This window comes from Sminthopsis crassicaudata, chromosome 3, assembly GCF_048593235.1.
Source record: "Sminthopsis crassicaudata isolate SCR6 chromosome 3, ASM4859323v1, whole genome shotgun sequence".
NCBI lineage: Eukaryota > Metazoa > Chordata > Mammalia > Dasyuromorphia > Dasyuridae > Sminthopsis > Sminthopsis crassicaudata.
Window position 1 is genome coordinate 622,280,507 of NC_133619.1, and position 22,155 is coordinate 622,302,661.

Sequence of the window (22,155 nt, forward strand, 5' to 3'; positions counted from 1 at the left end):
TTAATTTTTTTTCCCTATTTATCCTGTAAAACTTACTTGTATATATATTTTTTGCATGTTGCTTCTGCATTAGATTGTAATCTCCTTGGGGGCAGGAATTGTCTTTTAGCTCTTTTTGTATCTCCAGTGCTTAACACAGTACCTGACATACAGTAGGTGCTTAATAAATGCAAACTGATTGCTTAAAAAGTAACCTCACTCCGAATACAATCCTTCTTTTGCAACAACAACAACAACAAAATTCGGTTCTGCACATATATATTGTACCTAGGGCATACTATAAGATATTTATAGTTATGGGAATGCCTGCCATCTAGGGGAGGGGGTGGAGCGAAGGAGGGGAAAAATTTGGAACAGAAGGGAGTACAAGGGATAATGTTGTAAAAAAAAAAAATTACCTAATGCATATGTACTGTCAAAGAAAATGTTATAATTATAAAAATTTAAAAAAAAAAGTAACCTCACATCTCAAGTGAATCATGGCCCCACTGAGTCTCCATCTTACTTCAAGTCAAATGATGGGGTTTGCATTAGAGGTTCTCAAAGTTCCTTTCTTATTTTGACATTCTGTGTGGAATACAGGAGTCCTTCCAGTCCATTCCAAGGAACTTCCAAAGACAACTTTAGAGTTCCCAAAGGGAGCTTTCAGAGTATATCATGGGGATGTAAAATATGGTAGGCACAGAAATGTGCATACCACAAAACTAAATAAATTTGCTTTGTATACGATAAGCACATAACCAATGTGCTTTGTATACAATAAACATAGAAGGAATGTGTATACAATAGACATGAAGGCATGAGGGCAGCCAGTGGTGACAGGATGGACATTGGTTCTGGTATCAGAAAGATCTGAGTTCAAATTCAGCCTCAGATACTTACTAGCAACTGTATAACCCTGGGCAAGTCACCCAACCTTCAGAACCTTTGCCTCAGTTCCCTCATCTCTAAAATGAGCTGGAGAAGGAAATGGCAAACCACTCTACTATCTAAGAAACCACTGTAAGAGAGCATTTGAGGTCACATGACTGAAATGACAACAAAAATACAATAAAAACAGAAAAATACAATTAAAAATTATGTACAATAGAAAAAAGTACTTCGCATATAATAGATATATAATAGATGTGTTTTGCATATAGTAGGCATGTACTATGCATATAAAAGACATTTAAATGCCTTTTATACAGTAGGTACTTAAGGAATGTACTGTGCATAGAATAGGCATTTAAATGCCTTGTATACAATAGATACTTAAGGAATGTATTTTGCATATAGTAGACATTTAAATGCCTTATATACAATAGGCACATAAGAAATGTACTTTGCATATAGTAGGCACTGAAAGCATTTATAGTATTCTATATATAAATAATTATAAGCATGTGGTTACATGGTAGACACAGAAGCGATTTGTATACAGTTGGTATACAATTAATGATTGTTTGCTCCATTCAGTGAAAGAGAGAAGTTTGGCTCATTTAAATTCAAGCTCTTTCCCAAGGTCAAGGTGAAGCTAAGGGAGATTGCCTTATTTAGCCTACTCAAGGGTGCAGTCCCTCACCCCAGCCTTGTCCACTAATGCAAGGCAGTGGGGGCTTCCCAGGCCCAGGGAAAGGGGATATATTTGGGTGACCTACCCAGGGGCTGAAAGCATGGGCTTTTTAGTCTGGGAGAGGACAGGCCCCTTGTGAGCAGGAGGGGATGGGAAGGCATGCGATCCAAGGCATGAGCTGCAAAGGCCTGAACCCACTGGGGCAAGCTGAACTCTGGCAGGAAGAACGTTGCTAAACAGTAAGCAAGTTGTAAAAGAGAATTCAGACACAACATCTGGCAGCTGTTTCAAATAGTTCTGTGTCTGGAGGCTGGACGAGTCTGCAGTCGATTAGTAAAACAACATGTGCGGGAGCAGCTTTCTGCAAGGGCCCCCTATCTTTCTTCTCCAGAGCGGGGATGAGCCCCATCCAGTTCTGCGTTAGAAAGTGTTGACTGCATACAGTCCATGTTTAGCACTGGGGATGCAAAGATGACAAATGACAGTCCCTGCCCTCAAGGAGCTTACAGCCAACACGGAGTTCAGATCTTGCCACTAAGTACTAAGTATCCGGTTCACTTTGGGCAAGTCACTTCCCCACTCTGGGCCTCAGTTTCCCCATTTGTAAAATGAAGGAGATGGAGGAAATGATCTCCATGGAACTTTACTCAAAAATCTTTGATCCAGGGATAAGTTCAGTCTGGGACATGTTGAGTTTGAGATAGCAGCAGGATATTCAGTCCCAGCCAATATCTCCCATTCTTTCCCTCAGAATTAAAAAACAACAACAACAACAAAAAAAAAACATGCACACATCATTTTCTTCTGAGATCAACTTATGGAATTCTTGGTCAGAAAACCACTTTGAAGATTCAAACCAATGTTCTTTCACCCTCACTAAGAAAGCTGAGCATGTATTACAAGGCTCAAACGGACCTCTGAGATCAGATAGTCTAATTCCTTTCGTTTTTACAGATGAGGAAACTGAGTCTCAGAGTGGAAGTCTTTTCCTTTTTTTTGGTCCACATTTCTATGCAGCTTCAAATTGCAAACGCCCTTCCCCATGTCATTTTATTTGATCCTTGAGATAGATGCTATTATTATCCCATTTTACAGATGAGCAAAGTAAAGTTAGGAAAGATTGAGGGAATTATTGGGGAGGTCACGAGTCTGGTTGCAACACAGCATTTTAACTCTGGTCTTCGGATTCCAAAGCTAGTCTCCCTTTCCTTGCACCACAACTCCCTAGGAAAGAAGTGAATCCCAGTCCATAGGAAGGGAGGGAATAAATATTTAGATGATGCCTACTATGTGCCAGGCACTATGCTAACTGCTTTACAAATATTTTCTCATTTGATCCTTGCACAATGTTGGGAAGTCCATGCTGTTATGGTGATCTTCATTTTACAGTTCAGGAAACAGCCAGAGGTTAAGTGACTTGCCCAGGATCATACTGTTAGCAAAAGTCTGAGGCTGGATTTGGATTCAGGCTTAGGGCTCTAAACACTGCACCATCTTGCTGCTTGCAAGTTTTTATGTCCAGTTTTTATGTAGAAGTACCCCCCAACCCTGTTATCTCTAGTACCAAGGGTATTTGGGTATATAGCACCGAGTCATTGGTTCGAATGTTCACAGAAAACCAACTTCTCTCTGTCTCTACAAGTGGGTTCAGGTTTGTGGGTCACCCCTGACCTTAATTATTTAAGGGCATCTCAGTATAAACAGTGCCTGGTATGCAGTAGGCATCTAATAAATGTTCATTGGCTTCTTGTTGTTGACAAGCCACCATGAATGGGTGGAAATCAGCACTACTGAAGGGAATGCCATCCCATTTTAGTATTTATTAAAACTTGTACTTGGGGGATAATTTCATAATCTACTCCTGAGAGAGCTAATGGGGCACAAGGTTGGGAGGAATCCTAGACAAACTGCTCCTACTCTCAGATATTTAGAGCTGGGAGAGAATTCCGAGTCTATTTTGCAGATGAAGAAACTGAAGTCCAGCTACTTGTCCATTTAGTAAGTATAAAGAGTAAGCAAAATTCGAATCCAGGATCTCAGGCTCAGTCTAATGTTTCCCATTGTTCTACAGTTGGTAGGGACCTCAGAGACCACCCAGTCCAATCTATTTTATAGAAGAGGAAGCAGTAGCATGTATTAAGCACCTACTATATGCAGGGCAACTAGGTGGTACCATAATGCACAGAGCATGGGATCGGAGTCAGAATGATTTATCTTCCTGAGTTCAAATCCAGCCTCAGACACTTTCTAGCTACGTGACCCGGGCAAGCCATTTCCTTGTCTGGAAAGTGAATCAGCAGGAAATAGCAAACTACTCCAGCATCCCTGCTAAGACGACACCAAAAGGGGATCCCGGAGAGTCAGACATGACTGAACGACGCTAGAACTTGCTGGCCAAGTAGACAGTGAAGCTTAGTGATTTGCTCAATGAGAAGTGTGATCAGAGCCAGGGCCTCGAGTCCTGAATCCAGCCCTCCTTCCCTCTCCGTGGCCACGCGACAGCGGATCCCCAGAGACAGGGGAGGCCGGTGGTCACCATTTCATCCAGCCAGCTGCCCCCCAAGGACATTTCCCAGAAACCCGGCTCAACCAAGCTCCCCAAAGAAGGAAGAAAGTCTCCAGCTAAGTGTTTGAATCCTCATCTCCCCCAGTCGTTTAAAAGAAAACAAAAAACAAAAAACAGAAAATGGTACATTCAGAAATCTCCCGGGCAGGGAAATGGCAATTTTGTGAGTGTGCCGAGTGGCTCGGAGGAGAGGGGCCGATTCGGAGGCCGGCTGCTCCGTTTCTGGCTGCCAAGCAGCTGAGTCCATGAGAAAGCCCCAGGAAGAGAGAGGGAGCTGATTCATCAGGGTGGTTAACGCAGGACATCATTTGTTGATTCTATGGCCCAATCCCCATCTTCTGACTTCCTCTCCAGTTGCCATGGTGCCATCCATAAAACAGAGCACAACGCCGGGCCCCCTCGGCAGGTCATTTATTTCAAATATTCCCCACAGCTAGAATCCAACCATGTTTGGGTGTCTGGGCCGGAGCGGGGCCTAATGGCTGTCTTCGGCCCCCTCCCCAGCATAGTTTATGGTTCAGTCGAGTCCACATTCCACATCCCAAGAAAGAAAGGGAAGGGCCGGAGATGAAAGGCAAGGACATGTGCAGGAGCAAGATGGACAAGAGACGGGGAATGTTTCCCATCTATGGCCAGACGGAGGGGCCGCTACCTGCAGTGGGGCAGCAGAGGAGGAGGAGGGGGCGGTCTGCCGCTACCCGGGAGTATTCATTCCAGCCCACGTGCCAAGTCTGCTCTGATGCTTTTATTAACACAGCTCCTTTCAAACACAGAGACCCGCTCCATAAGAAGCCTCCCAGCTGAACAAAACCCCTTCTCTTCCTTTATGCCAGCACCCCCCACAACCTCCTGCTTCCCTCCTCCCTCCCACCCCTCCCTTTCCTTCTCCTTTAAAATGAGCTCCTGTTCTACGGCAACCCAGACATGAACTCCAACCTAAAAATAATTCGAGACCACCCTTTTCCCCCGCTCCCTCCCCTGAAATGTCTGGAACAGGCAATATTTGAATTTTCAGCCTCACAGACAGAACTCTGCCCTCCTCCCTCAGCCCCATGTTTCCCAATCTCCGACTCACTGAAGAGCAAACTTTTGGGGGGTATGGAGTCTTCCGTGCTCCGGAGCAGCCATCAGTTCAGCAAATGCTTATTAAGCGCCTACTAAGTACCTGATGTCATACTGGGTGCCAGGGATAAAAGATTAAAAACAAATCATACTGGGTGCCAGGAATATAAGGATTAAAAACAAAAAACCAGTCCCTGCTTTTGAGGAGTCCATAGTCTATGGAGGGAGACACAAAAGAGAGGCTAATTTGAAATATTAAGTGCCTACTATGCGCCAGGCACTATGCTAAGCACCTGTGAAGTAGGTGCTGTTATTATGCCCATTTTACAGTTGAGGAAACTGAGGCAGAGAAAAATCAATGCAAGGTCATACAGCTAATCAGTGTCTGAGGTTGCATTTGGACTCAGGTCTTCCTGACCGCACCAAAGCAACTCAGTAGAGCAGGAAAGGGCCTGTGTAAAAGGTGGTCCATGGAAGGAAGGTGAGAGAACTGCCAGGAACCAGGATGTGCAAATGAAGGAGGGGAGAAACGGGGTCTCAGCAAGCACAAGCAGCCCGGCTGGACCAAGATTGTCTTGATCATCACTGAGCGCATAAAGGGGAGGAACGGAGTCAAAGGTCAAGTTGGCGGAAGCCCCTCTCCCAGGCCCAACGCCCAAAAAGACACTAGCAGAGTGAATTCAAATTTAATAAACTTTTTTATTAGGTTACTGAGTATTCTCTACAGCCATAAAATAGAAAGGAGTTTTAAAACCAAACAAAGCAATTATGTACTGGGATGGCAAGACAGGGGGAGGGGGCTGAACCTGAAACGAGAGGAGAAGTGGAGGAAATTGGGGGGGGGAGGGCGGTGACATTGCATTTCCAGCATTGGTGGAAGACCACAGGGGCCAGGCAATCGAGTGGCGGACTCTACAAGGTGAATTCTCTCTTGTGCAACAATAAGAGTGTGTGTGTCCCACCCTGTAACAGAAAGGAGGAAAAGACCTATCCTTTGACTTAGGGGCGTGTTATGTTTTTCTCTTCCTTAAAAAAATAACAGCAACAAACAATAACAGTTTGGGGGGAGGCAACTTCGACTCCCCATGCGGGCTTGGCACCAATTCTATGCTTTGAAAAATATACTCTCCAAGTAGATTTTTTTTTTAAAAAAGGTATCCAACAGCAGCTATTCAAAACATCTCTTACATAGACAAATATATATATATATTAAACATTTTAAACAAATAAAGTCATCTATTGTACCTGTACAGAACTGAACCAAAAGTTGGATTCCAAAACTGATTTCAAAGTTAACAAAATGTGCAAAATAAAGGGGTGGGGGGGCCGTATCTAGGCCTGCACCTTGGAGGAATCATCAGGAAAGAGGGGCTCTTGATACATTTTTCCTTAGCCCAGGAAGAAGCAACCGGGGACCTATCTAGATGCTGGGTCTGCTCTCTGAAGCAGGACCAATATTCCAGAGACTTAATTCGGCTTGGGGGCAAGATGGTAAAGAACTTCACTGACACATTCACTCTTTTTTCTTTCTCTCTCTCTCTCTCTCTCTCTCTCTCTCTCTCTCTCTCTCTCTCTCTCTCTCTCTCTCTCTCTCTCTCTCTCTTCTCTTTCTCTTCTTCCAATGGACAAAGTACTGAAAACATACTTTTTCTCAGATTACCAAAGCTGGGAAGGATGATGATGGCAGCTTAGCTCAGACATCTGAGCGACCTGAGGAGCAAAAACCGATCGCAACCATAGCCTGGGCAAGGATGTCCAGCCAGTAAGAGGCGATGAACAAAGAGGGTGGCGGGCTGTTAGAGCTGCTTCAGAAGACCCCTGAAGGCATCACTATTGCACATGAAAGCTGTAGCCCGAGAAAAGAGATGTCCTGGCAAGCTTCTAGCCCAGCCCGAACTTCCGCTTGGAGCTACAAGCTAAGATAACAAAAACCACCCACCAAAGAAGCCCTGATAGCTCTATCTACATCACTTGGCCAACGGCAGGTGACACAGCGCGTGGAGGGTGGGGTAGGGTGATATGGGAGAGCAACAAGACACACACTGGAGAGAAAGGAATACATTTTCTTTCTATGTGGAATAAATAAATTGGGTTTTGTTGGTGAAAGAATAAATACAGAGTACAGGGTGAGACAACATCTTAGGGAATGACACTAGTTGCTTTCCGGCCTTTTTCCAGGGTCCCATTTTCTTTTCTTTTCTTTAATTTTTAAGGTTTTTTTTTGGCATTGTCAGCTTTATTAACGGCGGCATTTTCTGCGCAGGAGGGATCTGTGAAGTCCCGTGCTTGCCACCCAAAGGAAGTCATCGGTCAGTTTCCAAGCACCCTCGATGTTTCCTGGCCTCCTTATTGTCAGTATGGCCACTTTCTCCCAAATGATCATCATCAGGCCCCGGAATCCTCTGGAGACCTCTTGACCTGTTTGGGCAGAAGCCATGGGCTCCGAACTTCCATCCTTGGAGCTGACCAGGACACACCTTATTACTTCTGTAGAAATAAAGTCTCTCTTAAAAGGAGAAAATAAAATCCAAATACACAAAGGCAACTCGTCTGCCCACACTCCAAGAGGCCATTTCCAAGGGATAAAGACTAGATGAGCCCATTTTTAGGGTCTGTCTTTATCTGGCAGAAGACTGGGGTGCAAGAAAGGACGAGAAAATCTTGGCTCGTGAGGTTGGAACAGCCAGACGAAGGAAGAGGGTAGCTGGGTAGGGCAGAGGCGGGGGAAAGAGGGGCTGTGGTCCCCAGTGGCGGCTCAGTGGGTTCGCATAGTTGGATTTCCTGATTCCGCTCCCAGATGGTGGTGGGCCTTGAGCTGGTACATCACTGGTAGAGAAGGTAGCCCTTAAGGGATGCTGGCAGGGGTAGGGCGTGGATCTCACTCAGGCGTTCCTTCCCTAGGGCGAGGCGGACGGACCGGCGGCAGAGGTCCATCAGAGGCAGTGGTTCAGCTGGAGAGAGGAAAAGAGAGAACTCGGTTACTGCACAATAACTGTAATGTCTACATTACCGACAGACTACCCAATTTCAAGAGTCGACATCTTTTGAGATAGACCAAGCCATAGAGCCCGATGGAGAAACTTGCTCCCTAGAACACTTTAGGTAGGCAGGCTCATCCCTACACTGGTGCCGGGTGACCTCTTGTCAAAGACACTACAAAGGGAATTCCAGGTGCAGGTCAGCTAAAAACCAGGTGCTGTGGAAATCTGCTGAGGTCTATGGACCCCTTTCTCAGATTTTAGATACATAAATTAAAATAAAATGATTAGAAAGGAAACCAGTTATACTGAAATAAAGATGTTATTTTCCCCTCCTCAAGTTCAGGCTCCTGCCTAAAATCTATCCACAGATAAACTCTTAAGGCCTGTGTGGATCTCAGGTCGTGAACTTCTGTTCTCAATTATACTCTGAGGTTCCCAAACTGTGACACAACTGTCCTGCATGGGAAGAGGAGATAATTAGGCTGGATTAGGATGAAGCCTGAAATTCCTTTCCATCTTGTATCCCCGTTATTCAAGAGAATAAGCATTTATTAAGAGAATAAGCATTTATTGAGCACCTACTGTGTGCCGTGCTTATTAAGCACCTACTGTGTGCCGTGCACTGTGCTATGTGCTTTACAAAGATCTCATTTGATCCTCACAACAATCCTAAGGGGTGGGTGTGTTATTCTCTCCATTTCACAGGTAAGGAAACTGAGGCAGATGTAGTTGACTGTCCAGGATCTCATAGCTAGTAATTAGCTGAAGGCAGATTTCTGGTCTTTCTGACTTCAAGTGCAATACTCCAGATAATGATGATGGCTAATATTTCTTTTTTTTTAAAATTGAAGCTTTTTATTTTTAAAACATATACAAGGATAATTTTTCATCACTGATCCTTGCAAAACCTTGTGTTCCAATATCCCCCCTCATCTCCTCTCAATCCTCTCAATTTTTATAGTATCCATTACACGCTAGGCACTGTGCTAAGCACTTTACAATGATACTCCATGTAACCATGAGGTAGATGCTATCCCCATTTTACAGATGAGGACACTGAGGAAAACAGGGTTAAGTGACTTGCCCAGAGTCACTCAGAGAGTAAGCATCTGAGAATGAATTTGAACTCGGATCTTTTTGACTCTAGCTGTCCATACAGCATCAGACTTGAAATCAGGAAGACCCTGAGTTCAAATCCAACCTCTGACACTTACCAGCTGTGTGACTCTAGGCAAGTCACTTAACCTGTGACTGCTCAAGATGCATCAAACATAAAACAGGGATGTCAACAATGCGCCTGATGCCTACAAAGCATTCTGCAGACCTGAAAGCAGGAAGTCTCATCACAAGGAGCAGAGAAGGCACAAGCCAGGATGGATGCATCCCGCTGACAAGCGGTCACCCCCCTCCCCTCTGGGTCACCCACTGATGTCCTCTGAGCCAGGGTAACCCCGGAGAGGCACAGAGCCCCCATTCTGGGGCCGTGGCTCCATTTGTTGGCTTGCCACAGAGGGCAGAGATGGGAACGATAGCGGAAAGCCACAGAAAGATCCAGTGAGACTTGATGCTCACACGTGGAAACACTTCCTGAGATAGAAGGTGCTGCATTGGAAGGAAGTGGAGGACCCCTTTAATCAATGAATCCACATTTATTAAGTGCTTACTCTGTGCCCGGCAATCTTGTTGAGAACACACAGAAAAGATGCTTTTGGAGAGGAAATGCCAACTGAAGACTCTCCCTTCTCCGGATCTGAGATCAGCCGGACTATATGAAATCTCTGTTCTAGTTCTGAGCATCCTTTCAGGGGCATCTCAATCAACCAGTAAGCATTTATTAAACACCATCTGTGTGCTAAGATCCATGCTAGGGATACAAGCAGAGAAACGGAACATTTCCTGTCTACAAAGTGCTTACAATTTACGAGTTTCATGGCAGATCACAAGTCCACCAGCCCAGGAGGCTTGCGGCCAGCACAGAAGCCCTGAACACGGCAGACAACCTGTTTTGGCAGCAGCCTTCCCACTCCGCAGGGCCTGGCTCAGGTCTCAGGCCCAGTGGGGTCAGCCTGCTCTGGGTCACTCACATGGGAACAATGTTCCTTGATTTCCATCTCAGCAGATATGTATGAATAGGGCCGTCCCCAAGGACTTCTGCCAATTCTCGTGGGGCATGTGTGTATTTGTGTATGTGTTTTGTTTTGCTTGGGGGGGGGGGTAGGGTGGGGACACCCAGCTGGTGTTCCTGAGGCTAGTTCTCACTAAGTGGGGTGGGCTGCCTCTCCCATCAAGGAACACCCTGTCCTGAATCCTCCCAGTAGCCGAATCCACAGATGTTTCCTTTCCAATGAGTGAGGTAGCCAGGGACAGGAGGGAGCAGGGAACAAGAACACATTTTGGGGAAGAACAGAGGAAGGCTGCCTGAATGACCCCACAGCTGTCTGCATCAAGGACAGAAAGAAGAAGCTCTAGAGCAGTGCTGTGGAAGTCAGGCTGGACTGGGGGGGGGAAGGGGAGAGGACCTGGGTTCAACTCTCATCCCATTCCCTACTACCTCTGAGAGCTTAAGGAAACTGGTTCTGTGAAAAGAAGACTTGGAAAAAATTTTAGATTTAGAACAGCAGAGAGATGGAGAGAGAGAAAAAAAAAACAGAGAAAAAGAAAGGAAGAAGGGAGCCAGAGAGGCAAAGAAAGGAGGGGGAAAGGAAAGAGGGAAAGAGGAAAAGGAGAGAAAAAAAGAGGGAGAGAGAGGGAAAGAAGGAGACAAATAGAGAGAAAAGAGAAAGCAGAGAGAGAGCAGAGAAAAAGAAGAAAAGAGGGAGACAGATACAAAGAGAGAAAAGAGGAGAGAAAAAAGAAATGAGAGAGAAAGGAGGGAGAAAGGAGGGAGGGAAAGAGGAAAAGGAGAGAAAAAAGGAGGGAAAGAGATAGAGAAAGAGGGAAGGAAGCAGATAGAGAGAGGGAGAGAGAAAAGAGAAAAAAGAGAACAGAGAAAAAGAAGAAAAGAGGAAGACAGACAGATATAAGAGAAAAAAGAGGAGAGAAAAAAGGAGCAAGAAGGGAGAGGGAGAAACAGAGACAGAAAAACAAATTCTGGTCAAATCATTTGACCACTGTCTGCCTTAGTTTCTTTACCTGTAAAATGGGGATATGGCACCTCCCTCCCAAAAGTTATTAACGAATTGTTATGAATACAAATGAGATATTAATTGTAAAATGGCTTGTCAGTACACAGTAAGCACTATATAAATCTTAACTAGTATTATCATGGCGATTGCTCCAAGATTCTTTCAGCTCCAAATCCTGTGGTCCTTCCTTCTTGAAGAGGTCCGATGACATCACACGGGTGGGCTGGAAGCGCTCACTTTACACCCAGGGATTTGGCCACTAAATGATTGAGCAATCACAGAGTTTCTACTGCAAGTACCTCAGAGATAACCTCATCCAACCTCTACCCAAACAAGAAAGAATTCTCCGTACAACAAACCAGATGAACGGTCAGTCGGTCATCTGTACTGTAGACGAGGGATACCGAAGGATCCCAAGAAGGCAAAGATAGCCCTTCCCCTCTGGAACTCGTATAATACAATCAACAAGCATTTATTAAATGCCTAAGTTATACAGGTAGAGCTAAGCAGGGTGAGGACTCTCCAACGCCTTTCACATTTAATAGATGACTGTTGGGCCCCTGGGGTTTGGGGTCATGGGGTGACCAGGTATCTATGACCTCTTCCAACACTCCCAGACTTAACAAAGCAAGGTGAGGCAAAGGTGTGGCTTTTCTCGGGCTCCACCACCCACGGGATGAGACTGAACAAGCCAGGTGTAGTTGTGGAGGAGGCTAAAAACTCGCCGTTTCCCTAGGGCCATCTTCCTGACTCCCAAGGGTGGTAAGGAGTGGGAAACCTAATAGCCAAAATTCTATGTGAACAAGAGTCTATTCTGTAATGTACCCATCAAGTGTCTGCCCGAGTTTACGCACTTCCAGTGACAGGGAACTCACTACCTCTTGTGGCTGCCCACTCTGCCTACGGGAAGATAGTTCTCCCTTAATTCCAACTTCGATCTGTCTCTTCTGACTTCCACCCCTGGAATCCTAAACCAGGGGCAGGGAGAGATGTGGGAGAGGGGTACGGAGGGAGAAGGGGACAAACATTCATTAAGTGTCTACTATTAAGTGCTTTACAAATATCTCATTTGATAATAAATCAAATAGTAATGATACAAGTCCATTCCTCGTCTATACTATTCAAACTGGGAGACAATTAACACGTCCCACCGTGAGACTTTCCTTAGATGTTTACTAAGAGTCCCTTTGTCTTTTCTCGTTGGTACATGATTGTTTGCATTTTATCTCTCCTAGATGGGGAGCTCCTCTAGGGCAGGAACTATTTCTTTCTTTGTATTGCCATTGCTTAGTACACCTAGCACACAGAAAGTACTTAATAAATGCTTGCTGACTTGTCAATTTTCAACAAACATGCTCCCGCTGTTTATTTCTCTGTCTCAGGGATTGATGGGAGATGGTCCGAGAAAGCCAACCAAAATCATTCTAACAAGAGCCTTCGGGACCCAAAGGAAGTGAAATCCTCCTGGGATTACTCAAAGGATTCCCTCCTGAGGCAGCCAATTCCACGTGTAGCCCCTCAAATTTTGGGGAAATTGTTTTTTACACACTGAGCCTCTTTATAGCCTGCGGAGGCCTAAGAGATTGGGACCATTATCTCTTCCCCAGAACAGGCCTTCAAATTCTTAAAGGCTGCTGTCATCACACCCACCTCCTCCCTCCTCCTCTCTAGACTAAACACCTCTAGTTCCTCTTACTGGTCTTTATAGAAAATAAACTCAAGACCTATCACCACTGGTTCCCTGCATGTTTTGAGGATAGGCTATTAAAAATGAGAAGGCATATAGTACAATACACAAAGAGCCGCGTTGGGAGGTTCCAAATCTGAATTCCCAGATGATTATTCCCATCTCTTTTAAAAAGAAATATATATATAGGTCAATGACTTTAGCTCTGCTTCCTGACAAAATTCTATCATGCATTATTGTTAATTTAATCATACAGTGTTTTTGTTAATATTTTTTGTTTTCAAATTGTATTCTTTTTGTTAAATATATCCCTCTCGGGCACACTCTCTCATGACAAAGATTTTCTCAAAATATATATTATTATATAGACAATAATGTTATATTATAATATATATTATATAGAATATCAGAATGTTATATAGTATTAAATTACATATAATAATTTATTATGTATATTACATAGCATATATATGTATATATACAAAATGTGTATGTGTATATGTTTATATAACAAAGTAAAATAGAGGTAGGGAATAGCTAGAAAAAGAAAGTATTGCTAAGAGAGATAAAGGCTCCATGAACAGGACTTGCCAAAGTAATCTCATCTCTTTGATATAATCATTAACTAGTATTGATGCAGCAAACAAATATATATATGTTTACATAACCTATACATATATGTGTGTTATCCTGCCATCAACAAAGCGTCTGAGACAATCTCTCATGGTATCCTTGTGGATGAGATGGAGTGACCAGGTGTTGACAAACGACATCCCACTGGCCAAATCTGTCTTGCTGCTGCTTCTTGCTCAGCCCCAGAACAATGGCATCTACCTTTTCACAGTATGCTTGGGTGAATTTAGAACTAAACTCAAAGAATCGTCCACTAATGTCTCAATGTCATCATGGCATGAAGCCTCTAGGAGAGTGTCTCAAGAGTGTGCACCTGGCTCTGCGCTTTAAAGAAAAACAAACACAAAACTATTAAAGGTGCATATGGCAAGCGCATCAAATTCCACAAAACTAGGAAAGGATAGCAGCGTCAGGATCCAGAAAGGTTTTTGAGTATCGGGAGGATGAGATGAATTGAGTTCATGGTATATAAATATTAATTAAGGGCAATGGGTATATTTAGCCTGGGGGGGGATATATAGTTGGAATCACATATGAAAAGCTGTTAAGTGGAAGAAGGATCACGCATATTACATTAGCTCAAATAAGTTAATATTTGTAAAGTGCTTAGTATAACCTAGGCACTATATAAGTGCTCGTTCCCTCTCAGACTTCCTAACACTCAGATCTGACCCGAGAATGGTGGGTTTGGTGCCTTAGCTGGTAGTGGGCTCCCCTCCATGAGAGGCCTTCTAGTGGTGGCTGGGGGACCTTTAACGGGGGATGATTCCTTTTAGGTATGGATTGGAGTTTCTTACTTGGGGGTCCATGAACTTAGCTGGAAAATAAAATTCCATCTTTATTTTCACTAACTCTAATGGAGCATTTCTTCCAATTAGCTAAAAAGGTGATTCTGCAAAAGATCTCTATCTAGATTTTACCAGTTTGCCAAAGGGCTCCACAAGTTAGGAACCTGAATCCAAGATGCTTGTAATTCTGGGACCTAAGAAACTAGTCTCCTGGCCCGGCCTCAAAGTCAATCACGGGAGACTAAATAGCAGGGTTAGCAGGGGCTGCTCCGGGCCCCCCCAAGGAAAAGGAGACAATACAAGGCTACCATATGAAAAACAAAGCCCATAAATCCTGATTTGGAGTGGCGGACTTGGTGGAAGTGCCAATGTCTAGGAAGCCAAGGCTTCCATCCATTTAATGAGATCGATCAACACGCATTTATTATTGCCTATTATGTTCCAGGCACTGTGATTTCCATGAATGACACGAAGAGCAGAGATTCTGGTGGGGATGGGGGTGCAGGGAGAGGGTGGTTAGGAAGCACGCTAACGGAGGATGCCGAGAAACTAGGAAATGAACCAGTTGGCCGCTATTTATTTAGGGAACAGGAAGAGAGTATGAATAGACTTCCTCATTTCAGTAAGAAAGTTACCTGGAGACCTATTTTTAAAAATCCCCCAAATGATCTTATGAGATCTCTGTCTCTGTCTGTCTGTGTTTGTTTTCTCTGTCTCCTTTTCTCTGTATTTCTATTTTCCCCTCCCTCTGTCTCTCTTGCTGTCTATTTGTCTTTCTCTGTCTCTGTCTCTATCTCTCTGTCTGTTTCTCCCTCTCTCTGTCTGTCTCTCTCTCGCTGTCTCTGTCTGTCTGTCCCTCTCTCTCTCTGTCTCTCTCTCTTGCTGTCTGTCTGTCTATCTGTCCCTCTCTCGCTGTCTCTGTCTGTCTGTCCCTCTCTCTGTCTCTCTCTCTTGCTATCTCTGTGTCTCCTGCTCTTCTCTGACCAACTAGAAACACGATCACATTTTATAAGCACCCACAATATAGCAGTCAGATCATTAGACTGACAGATTAATTCTGGTCCAGCTGCTAACAATCAAGCCAGCAGCCATGTATTTATTAGGTACCATTTATTGAACACCTACTCTGCGCTAGGCCCCGAGTACAAAGACAAAAACCTCAAGGTGCTTACATTCTCCTGGCGCATAAAATATACACAGGAATAAGAAAAAATGTACAGCTTTGGGGGATTCTTGGGGAGGGAACTAATAACCAGAGATTCCAGAATGGCCTCTTGTAGGAGATGGCGTCTGAGTTTAGAAGGGAAATAAGATATTCTAAGAGGAAGAGGCTGAGGGGAAAAGGCATTCCTGGCATAGGGCACAGCCTATACAAAGTCAGGGAGGTGGGAGAGGACAGGGAAGGAGTTTTCAGAAAAGTCTAATAAAGAGTGTTGGAATCAAACACCACCTACGACGCTTACTAGCTTTGTGACCCTGGGCACAACCTTAACTTTCTCTGAGGGTCAGTAATTCCCTGCTGTCTCCAGAATACATGATAACTCCTGTTTCCTATTTAAAGCCTCTCAGAAACTGGTTCCAATCTCTTTTCCGTGATGTGCTTATTATACATCATGTCCATCCACAGTATCACGGCCGTCACAAATAACTCCTAGCCGTGTTTGCAGCGCGTTTTACATATATTATTTAACTTTGTTCTCACAATCACTCTGTGAGACGGATGCTATTATTGTCCCCATCTGACAAATGACCGACGGAGCTGGGGACGAGTGGGGTTAACTGTGAGCATCAAATGAGGCAACCCCCCCCCCCGAAAGAACTCTGCTAACTTGAAAGCGCTGTGTAAAAGCCCGTGATTATTTTTAAATGTTTCCCCGAAAAGGCAGGAAAAAACCTCCCAATGTACACATGCCTAAGAGGGAGACCCCGTGTGTGTGGGGGAGCCCCCTGACAGGCTTTGGCAGCTCTGTCCATGTTAACACATCAGTTCTTTCTTTCCACATTTCTAGGGAGGGCATGGCTACCCAGAACTGCCAAAAACCTACGGTCCGCAGGCCAGTCCCCCCAGGCTGTCCAAAGGCCGGAGCCAACAGCGCTTCCAGGACATGAGGAGGGCAGGGAGACTTCTCCTCCGAACCGACCCCCCTCCAATGCCTGGGGCCAAGCGTAAGGACAATCACCAATTAGTCATAGCAGCCGCCTCTTCTGTCCAGAGCTGGCTCATCCTCCCGTCAGCTTCCCAGAACAGCAGATGAATCCGGCACGGGATGGCCGTCCAAAGTCCTCCCTCCACCCCTGGGACCGTTTTTCCAAAAGAAATCAGCAGTCATCGCTGGTGCTCGCCAGAGCTACCCTGGAAGGAAGAGCGGGCCTTATCACAGCTTCCCGCGCGGGCCTGCCTCGGTCCTGGCCCAGGGGGGCAAACAGGAGGCCCCCAAACTGTAGGAACAGGGAGAGCTGCTCCAGCAACAAGCACGGCCCCAGGGGGCGGGGGGAGTCTGCTGTCAGTGACCCCTAAAGGAAGAATCGGGACCCCTAGGTTCAAGTCCTGGGCTAGCCTTAAAGTGCTGCGTGATCTCGAGCCTTTGGGAGCTGTTAAATGAAGAAAGCTATATAGCCTGCAGAGAAGGGAACGCGACAGTTACCTTAAAAAATAGCTAAAGAGATGTGAGGTCTCTTCCCCCTTTTAGGTATCAAGCTCCAAGTGTTAGATGGCAAGAATATGATTCGGCAACTTTGCCTTTTTCCCAAGGATTATTCCCATTTTGTGAACAAGGAAACTGACAGTGATGACTAACAGAGCTCCTGAGTGTCACGAGCAAGTTGTGATAATGATGCAGTGTCTAGCATACAGTAGGTACTTAATAAATGCTTATCCCTGGAAGAACATGGCACAGACTTTGTCTGTCTGCTTTCTCAGAGCCTTAACCCTAATTCCAAGGTGGCAGAGAGGTAGACTGAGGCTACCTGTGGGCATACCCATGGACCAAGCAATACCACTACTGGGTGTGTATCCCAAAGAGGTAAAAAACAAAAAGGAAAAGGACATATAGGAGGGAAAAAGCATTTGTAGCAGGGTTTTGTGGGTTGTTGTTGTTTTTCATAGTGACAAAGAATTATTATGTGATGTGTTATCCCACTATCCCAGTGCTCAAGTCTGAGTGTAGGGGGAAACATTATTTTTCATGAGGTTTGTTTGGTTTAGTCTTGTTATGCACCGAGTGACGTTCCTTCCTCAGGTGAAGATATCTGTATTTTCTTTCACAACCGACATGAAATATGTTTGGAGGATCAACACAGAAATACGTTTTGCATGACTGCACATGCAATATCAAAATGCTGGCCATCTCAAGGAGGGAGGAGAAGAGGGAAGAAGAGAGAAAGTTTTAAAATGAATGTTACAAATTGTTAGGGGCAACTGGATGCACAATGGAGGACCCGAGTTCAAATCTAGCTTCAGACACTTAACACTTACTAGCTGTGTGACTGTAGGCAAGTCACTTAACCCCAAATGCCTCACTAAAACACCACACACACAAAATTGTTTTTGCATACAATTAGGAAAAATCAAATATTACTTAAAAAAAAAAACTATTATAAGAGCTGCCCCCAAGTGAAATGGATCTTTTATTGGAAGTATTAAGAGGCCTTCCAGTAAAGATTTTTGGGGGGTTATTAAAGGCCTAGTTGGGCAAACAGTTTGATGTTTCAGTGATTAAAGCTGGAATAATAATAATTATAACAACAAAAACAAGAGCCAGCACTTATGTCATACTTTAAGATCTACAGGGCCTTCTACCTACAAATATCCTTATTTAATCATCAGAATTCTCTCCATACTATCAATGTCTGAGGCAGGATATGGGCTTTGTCCCATAGTCCAGAACTTTATCATTGTACCACCGAAGGCTCCAAAGGAAAGCATCTGATCTAAACTCATCTCACAGAGGACGATGGACCCAAACCCCAGTCCAACATTATCTCATTTCATCCTCACAACCACCCTGAGCATGAGGTGCCCTTCTCCCCCTCTCCTATCAGAAGGGACTTGGCCAGGGCCACCCCACTGGAAAGTCCTCTGAAACTGCATTTGAACTCAGATCTTCCTGACCCCAGGTCCATGGTTCTACCACTGCTCCGCCCAGCTGCCTTAAACCATCGGCAGCTGCCCAGAGGGTCACAGACCTCTCTCATTGTAGCCTGCACACGTCCCACGGGGGAGTAAAAGCCAGTAGCGTCAGAATTCAAACTTGGGGCCTCCGACCTCAGATCACAGAGATGTGAGGTCTCTTCCCCCTTGTAGGGGTCAAGCTCCAAGGGCTAGGTGGCAAGTATACTATTCAAGTGCTTTCAAGTTTGCCTTTTTTTCCCAAGGATTATTTCCATTTTATGAACAAGGAAACTGACAGTAATGACTTGCCGAGCTCCTGAGTGTCAAGAGCAAGTTATGATAACGACATAGTGCCTGGCATTGGTGCTTAATAAATGTTTCTGGATTGATTAACATTTATAGCTGGAAGGGGCCTTGGATCTGGTTCAGTCCTTGTTATGAAACACAGACAAGAGTGACTGGACCAAGATCACGTCAACCCTTTTCCCTTTCACTCCACTGTTTCACCACACCTAGACCCAAGAGACATTCCAGCCACTTTTTGGAAGGTGTCACCGGGCTAAGAAAACTTAAGTCAGCACCAAACCTCCCGGGTCCAAGCCGGGGATGACTGCATTCGCCAGATATGCAGCAGCAGAAACAAGGCTTCTCTGACCCAGCCCGGGCCCTGCTCCTCTCCCTGCCCTCGGAGCACATCCTAGCCATCGGGAGAGAAACAATGAAATGGATGCTGAGAAGCAACTGCCCCTCCTCTGAGCCACTCACGGGGGCTCCAAGGCCTTGCCCGTCCCTCTGCAGATCCCAAACTCCAGCTTCTGCCCAGCATTCATCTGCCTATAAATTAGGATCAGCGGTTCAGCACAGAGAGGGAACTTTTATTTTATAAAATTTGTAATTCGCCCAAAAGTCACCCCCAAAATGGAGATTCGGGGCTGAAGGGCTGTGAGATTGAGGACCCACGGTTTGTTTTGTTTTCACTTTCTCCAATCCAAGGACATTAATAAAAGGGGAAAATCGGATTTGGGGGTGGACAGGGATCTTAGAGATCACTTCTAATCCAATGCCTTCATGTTACAGGAGGATTTGCTAGACTCACTAGAATTTATTATTCCCTAGATTTATTGGTTGATGGTTGACCTTGGTTCCCAAAAAGGACCAAAATGACATCGCTATGTTCATGTCGAGTTAGTGTGTCTGACTGTGGCTGATCAGACCCATACAGTGCTCTGCCACAGGTGGGACACAAAGAATCCTTAGGAACTTAGAACTTACTAGAGCAATCTGCCTGGAGCTGCAGCAAGCTCTGAGATTCCAATCCAGTATCCTCCTTTAGGGTCACAGGACCAGACACAGGACCAGAGGCAGAGCTGGGAGGGTCTGAGATCACCTTGTCCAAGGTTAAGGGCAAGATGGTAACATTTGAACCCATCTCCCTTCTCCCTCTGTCCCTCTTCCCCAAGGGTGTAAAAAACACCGGCTACAGCCCATTTATTCGGCATCTGGAGACCCTGGTTTCCCTAAGCCAAGCTCCCCAGCCGGTGGTTGCTGGATATGCGACTGACCGCCTCTGCCCAGAAGAGCGTCTCATGATCGGGGGTAGTGGGGCTGTTTCAGGTCAAGCCCGAGCTGCTCTGGAAGCCGCAGACACAGCAGTCGGGCTTGTTTTCATTATCCCAGCCAAAGCTGAGACGGGGTGGGGGGTGGGAGTGGGGGGGTGGCGGGGGAGAGAAGGTTTCCACAGAAAAATTAACAGCATCAACAGCAACACAACAACACCCCGTTCAGCCCACAGCCAATCATGCGGTTGTTTTCCCTTCTCGTCGCCTCTTGAAGGCTGTAGTTTGGGGGTGGGATGGGAGGGGAAGAGCAGAACATGATGATAAGGGAGCTGGGACACCCAAGGCAAGGGCAAATATTTGGATTCAGCCTCCAAAACTCTGGCTGAGGCTGGGGAGGGGGTGGAGAGACCACATGCACCGCTGTGTCTGGTCTGAAGAGCAAGGCTAGAACTCGGAGGCGCCAGCCCAGACCTGCTCCCAGCCCACCAAGGTCAGCTGCAGAGGAAGGTCTGAACCGCTGGCCACTGCCCATCATTGGTGGGGAGGAGCAGGGGGAGGGGATTCACCAATTCATGACCCCAGGTCTGGGCCCTGAGAAAGTCAGGTGGCAGCTTCACCGATCACCGGCTAAGAAACGCACAGCTTAATGTACTTACACGTGCGGCTCGTTCTATAAATGAGATGATGTATATAAAGTGTCCTTCCGATGTTACATCAATGTGAAGAAGGCAGCAAGGCTTGAGGGGGCTTTGAAGCCAAGGACAGCCAGATTTAGTCCCACCTGGGACGCATTAGTGACTGCATGAACCTGGCTGATCTTTCTCAGTGGTCTAAGCTCCAGCTTTTTAAACTGTGGTTCCTGACCCCATAGAGGCTCTCGTAACTGAATATGGGGGTCGTGAAATCACAATTTATTATCAGTAACACTTTAATTTGTATACCTACTTTATATACTTATATAACTGGGGTTGGTTTAATTTTTCAGGTAAAAAGGGGGAGCAAATGGAAAAAATTTAAGAAGTCCTGGTCTAGGTAATTCTACATAAGATGCAGAGAAAATGGTTAATTGCATAAGAGAATAGTGTTTGATTTGTATACTTATTTTATATATTTATGTAAAATTTCTCGGGTGAAAAGGAGGCACAAATGGAAAAAAACTTAAGAAGCTCTAATCTAGGCAATTCTACAAAAAATGCAGAGAAAATGGCTCCTTGCCTAGGAAGAGAATATTTCCTCATAGACTGGGAGTTCTTTGCACTCATGAAATCACACCTCTAGTCCTGATGGCTATATCAGGGCTATTTTGGGGAGGAGGTGTTAGCCCACCTTAGAAAGACCGTTTGACCAAAGATATTTCATAAGTCTCCAGAATCGTAAAGCATTTAAATGGGGGGAATCAGAAACCTAACCTAGTCCCTCTCACAGGTGACAGTCAGCCCTTCAAATCCACAGACAGCTAGCGTATCTTTCTCTAGCTGGCTCCTCCTTAATGACTAATTTGTCTACACCTTAGTGAAAACCATGCAAATTAGGAGTTAAGAAGGAACTTTAAGGAGGAACACTAACTGGGACTGGATTATTAGGTGAGACACAGATGCAACCTTACCTTTCGACAGAATGGAGCTACTAAGATGCAAGAAAGAAATGGACTGATGGGTTGAAAATATTATATCGGCTCTGCCCAACCATGAACAATGAATGACGTGTTCTCCAATTATTTAAGCCTTCCTAGCTTTCTTTTCTTTTTGAATGGACAGGAAGTCCCATCACCAGCACAAATGCCTACTAACTGTGGGACCCTCAATTCTGCAGAGTTTAAGCACAGTGCCTGGAGCATAGTAGATGCTTAATAAATGATTATTTATTAATTGATTGAAAGATGCCTGAGGCATAGATAAGTAATTTACCCAGATTCATAAAATGACTCGAACCCGGGTCTTCTTGGTAAATTAGTGTTTTATAGTTGCCTTTAAATAAATACCACGTATGCCTTGGTAAGTTGACTCCCAGATATTTTGTGCATTTTACAATTTTCAACATGGAATTGCTTGGTTTTCTTGCCTTTTGGTTAGTAGTAAAGAGAAATGC

The 22,155-nt window shown here is 45.0% G+C and overlaps 1 protein-coding gene across 3 annotated transcripts in view; it reads right to left on the bottom strand.

Annotated features, from left to right (window-relative positions):
• Positions 1 to 5,862: 5,862 nt before the first annotated feature.
• SPSB1 (splA/ryanodine receptor domain and SOCS box containing 1) overlaps positions 5,863 to 22,155 on the bottom strand; it is an 83,026-nt gene continuing 66,733 nt past the window's right edge. For all 3 annotated transcript variants that reach the window (XM_074306347.1, XM_074306346.1, XM_074306348.1), the window contains one exon: positions 5,863 to 8,134. In XM_074306347.1, coding sequence (XP_074162448.1) covers positions 8,007 to 8,134 — 128 coding nt within the window. In that variant the 3' untranslated portion in view covers positions 5,863 to 8,006. The remainder of the gene's footprint in view (positions 8,135 to 22,155) is intronic.